This window comes from Danio rerio, chromosome 1 (genome assembly GCF_049306965.1).
Source record: "Danio rerio strain Tuebingen ecotype United States chromosome 1, GRCz12tu, whole genome shotgun sequence".
Taxonomy (NCBI): domain Eukaryota; kingdom Metazoa; phylum Chordata; class Actinopteri; order Cypriniformes; family Danionidae; genus Danio; species Danio rerio.
Genome location: NC_133176.1, coordinates 40,019,486 through 40,026,457, shown reverse-complemented (window position 1 = coordinate 40,026,457; position 6,972 = coordinate 40,019,486). Strand labels below are relative to the sequence as shown.

The 6,972-nt window shown below is 36.1% G+C and overlaps 1 protein-coding gene across 1 annotated transcript in view; it reads right to left on the bottom strand.

The window, feature by feature from the left end:
* Positions 1-205: 205 nt before the first annotated feature.
* arhgap10 (Rho GTPase activating protein 10) overlaps positions 206-6,972 on the bottom strand; it is a 130,820-nt gene continuing 124,053 nt past the window's right edge. Inside the window, 2 exon segments of the mRNA NM_001045250.1 lie at positions 206-1,350; positions 4,695-4,786. Coding sequence (NP_001038715.1) covers positions 1,262-1,350; positions 4,695-4,786 — 181 coding nt within the window. The 3' untranslated portion in view covers positions 206-1,261.

Here is a 6,972-nt window from a genome sequence, read left to right as displayed (position 1 = left end):
CGCACGCACGCACACACGCACTCACACACACATTTTTTATTTTATTTTTGTACATTTGTTTTTTTTTTTTATCATCAGTTGTATCACAAATGTTTTAGTTCATTTCACAGCAAGCACATTGGGGGTCCAGAGAGCACTGCAGAATATGGTTGTCATCATGTAGAAACACTTAGTTTGGCATGGAAATAAAAGCAAGATATAAGAATAAGAATAAAACATTTTATTTATTTAACATTGATCAACAAGAGATTCAACATCACAAAAAAATGATATCAATGCCAAGACCTTTGCAGAGGTCATTAATCACTGTCTTAAATCACCGCAGATGTGCTCAGTCACAAACGTGAACCAGGGCTCTCAGAAAAATGAAAACGGACTCATTAAACATCAGTGAAATCAGTGAAGGTCTCTGCAAAGAGTGTGTGGTAACTTTAAACCTTTTATCCACTTAAAGAGGAAAAGTGCTTGGCTTTTAAGTGACACAAATTATTCTATGTACTGTACACAACACAAATGTAAGACTTGGCAATATTATATTAGAAGGGACTGCATTGGTTTGTTTTGTTTTCCAGGTTTCTTTCTTCCTCTTTTGTATTAAACCTATAGACAGAATATCAAAAAATATCTGAGTTCTCGAACAGCGTCTTGTATGCCATGCGCTATTTAAACATAAGGCACAGCATCAGTTTTATAAATGCGAATGATTTACTAAATCGCATTTCAATATCAATATCAGCTGCTATGTATATCTCAAAAGTGTTCCAAGAAGCAAAATAGTTTACTTATTTTACCAAAGCGATAATGGTCACTGCACTGTCATAACGTTACACTTAAATTTACTGCAATACATGCCTAATTGAACGCGACTTGATAATATTAAATAAAAAGACACTCAATGTATCTTAACTGAACGCTGAACAACTCCAAACTACAAACTAAAATCATCAGACATGCAACTTTAAAAGCGGACGGTCACAACGAAGGATGAATACTTCCTCATGCAAAACCATATTTACATTTCCAATCTCTAAAAAATGTAGCCTCTTTAATACACACACTGCACAGCTTAGCTTATACTTGAACTCATTTTCTGTGCTAGCAACATATCTGCGTTGTTTGGATACAGCATAAAAACCCCTTCGATGTGGACAAAGATGGAGGAGCGACAAGCAGTGCAGTTGTGAAAGAGCCGCCGAGACCATGGATACCATGTATATAAAGAGAAGTGTGAGGATTTTTTTCCTTTGCTTTCTTTTCGGAGTTACAGTATCTCCACATAGTTTTCAGGGATGAGTCCTCGCTTTCCCTCCAGCACACCCTCAAGCCATCCGGGCTCCCTGGAGAGTGTCACTGCAGAGCAAAAACCATGGACACACAGGTAAAAGTCTTACTGCAGCTCTTCTGTCACAATGTCAGACAAGCAAACAAAATAAAAAATCCTCAGCGTATGGAAAGACATTTCTCATGTGGATGGTTAGCATGGTTGATGAATGCCAGTTACACCATGATGTGGCAGGAGTTCCGAAATGTTATACATTAAAAAAAAAAAAAAAAAAAAAAAGCTATGAGGACTTGAAGAGATTGTTCAGCTGAAAATGAACATGCACTGCTAATTTACTCATCCTCAGGACATCCAGTGTGTAGTCTAAATGATGCATTTAATTATCGTTTTGTCAGTAGGATATTAAAGCTTTTTTTTAGCTTAAGTCAGTGATAACACCATTTAAAACTATTTATTTAATATAATTTTAAAAAAGGATATTAAAAGGGAATGCAAAACATAATAGATGTGGCTCCTGTTGATGCATGAGGTCTCATAAAAGTTAAATGATCATTCTGTGTGAATAATATGAATAATATTTACTTAATTTTCAATACAATGAGACAAATAGAGAAATCTGATTTTTTTTAAAGACACTGCTTCCATCTGATATTTTATTTCTTGTTTAAAAAAAGCTTGACATACTCCCTATTATACATAACTCTAGAATTACATTTCAGGCACTTTCGAATTATTTTCCCATTGAACATCCTGCGATGTGACATATTCATATTCACACATTGTGATAATGATGCTAAAACGATATATTGTGCAACCTTAATAGCTACTGTTATAACATTGTAAATAATTAGACTGATCAGTTTACTTCATAAGACCTCAATGCAATGTCAAGAGCCACAGTATCTACTATTGAAGTTGTTAAATTACTGAAGCACAAGGGTATCATGTTATGGTTTAGGTCTTAATTGAGAAATGATTAATTGTGATTGTTAATCATCACTGCATACTGAGGACAGTACTGTATACTGTATTCAATATACGCCAAGAATGGCAAAGAAATGCTAAACCATCATGTAGAGGCCTGCATGAACGAACAGCAGGGTACCCGATCACGTAGTTACTATGATTTGTGAAATGATAGAGGTCAACATAGCATTCCAGTAACTGTAAAGAACACCCTGAAGAATGATGGTGGGTGAACAACTTCCAGATGAGAGAAAAAAAGTGGAAAACTTACAAAAGGAACCTGCAGATATACATAACCACATAATTTCATAAATAAAATAATATTTAATAATAATATTTCATGAAATTGGTGAAGTTTAATAATAATATTTAATATTAAACATAAAATTAATACATTTTGTAAAATGAAAGAAAAAAAAAAAACTACAACACATTGTCATATTATATATAATAACATGCATGTACTTGCATATAGTGCATTCATAAAGTATTCATAGCACTTCACTGTTCCCACATTTTTTGTCACGTTACAAAATGGATTCAATTTATTTATTTCCTTAAAATTCCACACACAATACCCCATAATGACAATTTGAAAAATATTTTTTTGCAATGGTTGCAAATTTATTGAAAGTAAAAAAATAAAAAATAAATAAAAACCACATGTACATAAGTATTCACAGACTTTGCTGTGAAGCTCTAAATTGAGTTTAGGTACATTCAGTTTCCACTGATCTTTCTTGAGATGTTTCAGCAGCTTAATTGGAGTATACCTGTGGTAAATTCAGTTGATTGGACATGATTTGAAAAGGCATACACCTATCACCCAGGGTTGAGAGTGCATGTCAAAGCATAAAAGAAGCATGAAGACAAAGGAATTGTCAGTAGACCTCCGAGCCAGGATTGTCCCGAGACACAAGGCTGGGGAAGGTTACAGAAAGATTTCTGCTCCTTTGAAAGTTCCAATGAGCACAGATGTTTGAAACCTTAAGGACTCTTCTACCACTGTAAGCTGAGTGATCGGGTGAGAAGAGCCTTAGACTGAGTGACCATCGGGTATTGATCACCTCCCTGACTGAGCTCCAGAGTTCTTCTGTGGAAAGGAACCTTACAGAACCTTACAGAAGGACAACCATCTGTGCAGCAATCCACCAATCAGACCTGTATGGTAGAGGGGCCAGACGAAAGCCACTCTACACCTGCAATTTGCCAAAAGCCTTCTGAAGGACTCTCAGACCATAAGAAACTAAATTCTCTGGTCTGATAAGACTAAAGTTGAACTTTTTGGAGTGAATGCCAGGCGTTACATTTGGAGAAAACCAGGCACCGCTCACCACCAGGCTAATACCATCCCTAGAGTGAAGCATAGTGGTGGTGGCATCATGCTGTGGGATGTTTTTTTGGCAGCAGGAACTGGAAGACTAGTTAGGATTGAGGAAAAGATGAATGCAGCAATGTACAGAGACATCCTGAATCAAAACCTGCTCTTGACCTCAGACTGGGGTGATGGTTCATCTTTCATCAGGACAATGACCCAAAGCACACTGCCAAAATTTCAATTAAGTGGTTTCACAACAACTCGGTAAATGTCCTTGAGTGAGCAAAGGCTGGGAATACGTATGTACATGTGATTTTTCAGGTTTTTTGTTTTTAATAAATTTGCAACAATTAAAAAAATTCACATTGTCATTATGGGGTATTGTGTGTAAAACTTTGAGGAAATAAAATAAATTTGTGCCCATACTTTGGATCTCAGCAAATTGCAATCATTTTCAAATATACAATTTTTTCAGTTGAACAATTCAGGCATTTTTTCCTGGTTAAGTTTTTACAAATTATTTATTTAGTGGCATTTATGGTTGATATGGTTGATTGGATACTATATTAGATTAGTGATATGTTCTTTTAAATAAATAACAATTTGAATTTACGCCTAATGTAAATCGTCAATTGCCTGTTCAAGTGTATGATGCTAGTATAATTTTCTAACGTAAATAACGAAAACAAACTTGAATGGTTACAAAGCCGGAAAATATTTCTTTGTTGTTGTTATTATATTTAACCCATAACGAGCAACTTTACCATTAGTATTTGAGGTGATGACAATAACAAAACTAAATATAATAATATTCACTACAGCATTCCAATGCTTTTGCTCAAAGTCATCCTGATAGCACATCTATAAGGCTCTGGTTGTAGTTTTTGAGATAATGTCTTCCGAAAACAAAAGCACTGATAGTGGTTAAGGCCCTCATTTCCTTGTGTCATTCTAGCACTGCCTTGTTCCTTACGAATTGATTTTAGGGGTTGTTACATCCCCCGCCCCACTTCCCTCCCTTCTATGCTGATATAAGATCAGATTTTTTTGTGCTACTACGGCCCGCCAAATCCAATATGTCTGCGGATTCGGGTGAGTGCCTGTGGCAGTGATAACGTTAACACTTACCGTCATGGAAGATTGCGCCAACCTGGAAAGAGAGTTCGGAATCGTGTTCAGCCTCACAGGGGTACACAGCCTTTGCTTTCATGAGGGTGACACTGAAAAATGGAGGCAATCAGTTAGTGGGCCTCTCGCTACTCAGGAGTGTGCGGATTAAAACACGACTTTCCATCTAGCTGTAAAGTGGACTCAGCCAAAGTTATCAATGAAAGCAGTCTTTGTGATTAACACCTGCCCGTAAAACCTGCCGAGTTTTAAAGTAGAGAAAGAAGATAGCCGTCAAATAGGAGATATGATTCAGAAAAACAGAGAAATTATCAAGCAAGCTTTGGCAACATCCAGCTATTTTGTGCCATTTATTACCCAAAGTTTGCTTAGGAGTGAATTGGAAGTATGGACAAATGAACAAAAGGACAATTTTTGGGTACAAAAGGGATTTTGACAATATTTTGATTCAACCTTACAAGATATGACATATTTTAAAGCCAGGATTTGAAGGGGCAGCTGGGCAAACTCAAAACTACTTTGGACAGGCTAGTAAAATGTGTGGGCATCAAATGACACACAATTATGTATGTGTGTGTGTTTGTGTGTACATTTCCTCTAGAGTCAGCATTATAGCTAACTTTCACCTGATTGTGTTTTTTTTTTTTTTTTTTACCAATAAAACAATCATACACGGACTGCACATACACATTGTAATGTATATTTTGGGTCATCTGCCTTACCATGCACGTAATTTTAAATTAATTTCTTAATTTCTGGGGATTAACAGATCTGTCCACCGCTTAGCATCTACAATAGATTCAAAAGTTCTGGGAAAGCATTTTACAAGAAATAGAGTGTGTTTTTAGTAAGTTTTGACCACTTTTCTAGAAGTGTATCTGTAAACAGGCACAGGGTTTCTGCAGGTTTCACCAAATCAAATTTAAGACTTTATAAGACCTTTTTAAGACCATGAAGAATGAAATTTCAGAGTTCTATGGGACTAAACGCTAAGGATTTTGTAATGACCCAGCAGAAAAAAATCTAGTTAATCATTTGTTTACCATATATTTTAAATGATGTTTCAAAACAAGTCAATCTTAGTTGTTTACATACTTTTCTTTAACATAACCTAAAAAAAAAAAAAAAACTCTTTAAAACTAAATGTATACACAACAGACTGATCTAATATTAGGTATGAATAATAGTTTTGCTAAAAGTTTTATTGAGATGTGTTGTTGGTAATTGGATGTATGTTTGGACTGATTGACTTCACAAAAAAAAAAGAAAATTAAGACCTGTTTAAAATGACCAACAAGACAATATTTCTGTGAATTTAGGACTTTAAGGCCTTATAATTTGTTTTTGACGTTTAAGACATTTTAAGCCCCCCAGATACTTTAAGGCACTGATGTTAGACGAGAAGGCCTTACAGTCTCTGCTCTAAGTTGCCCAAAGGTGTTTTATTGGGTTAAGGTCAGGACTCTAAGCATGACTCTGGGCCCTATCATACAACCGGCACAATGTGGTGCAAGGCGCGGCGCAATACTTGTTTGCTAGTTTCAGCTTGGCGTAAGAGTCGTTTTGAGGCGTTGCGCTACGCTCTTTAAATAGCAAATGCATTTGCGCTCATTTGTGCGCCCATAGGCGTTCTGGTCTAAAAACGAAGGCGTTCTGAAGCACACTGCTGGTGCGTTGCCATTTTGAGAAACTATAATAGATTTTTCATTAGACCAAAACAAACCCAGTCTAAACTCATTAATTCGTTTGCTGGAAATTAGAACTGAATTTAGAAATAGTTTTGAAATAAATATTTGCGCTTAACAAACAAAATTGATTATTTATAGGCTAATTGATGTCTGTGCGTAAAGGTTTCCCTATCCACGAGAGCGAAAGTGAAAGTAGATTATTTATCTCTTTCTTGTGCGGTAGATGATCTGTTTAAAAAAAAAAATAAATAAATAAAAACTTTTAATTGTTAACTGTTTGCTTGTGAAATGCTCAGTTTTTCCACTTCCACTTACTTTATGTCATGTAAATAGCAAATGCGCTTATGGCGCGACGCAGCTGGCTCTTAAAGGGAATGGGGGATCAGACTCTGATTGGTTTATTCTCAAAACACACCTATAACTCATAAAGAAAATAAACTCAACCCTTTTGGACCATGCGCAACGGTGCAAAGTGGGTTTTCCCGTCCTTAAATTGGCAAATATGGATTCTGACATGCCCTGAAAGCGTTTGCGCCCTGCACTTTCCGTTTCGCGCATGGACCGTCAAAATAGAGCCCTCTGAGTTTCTC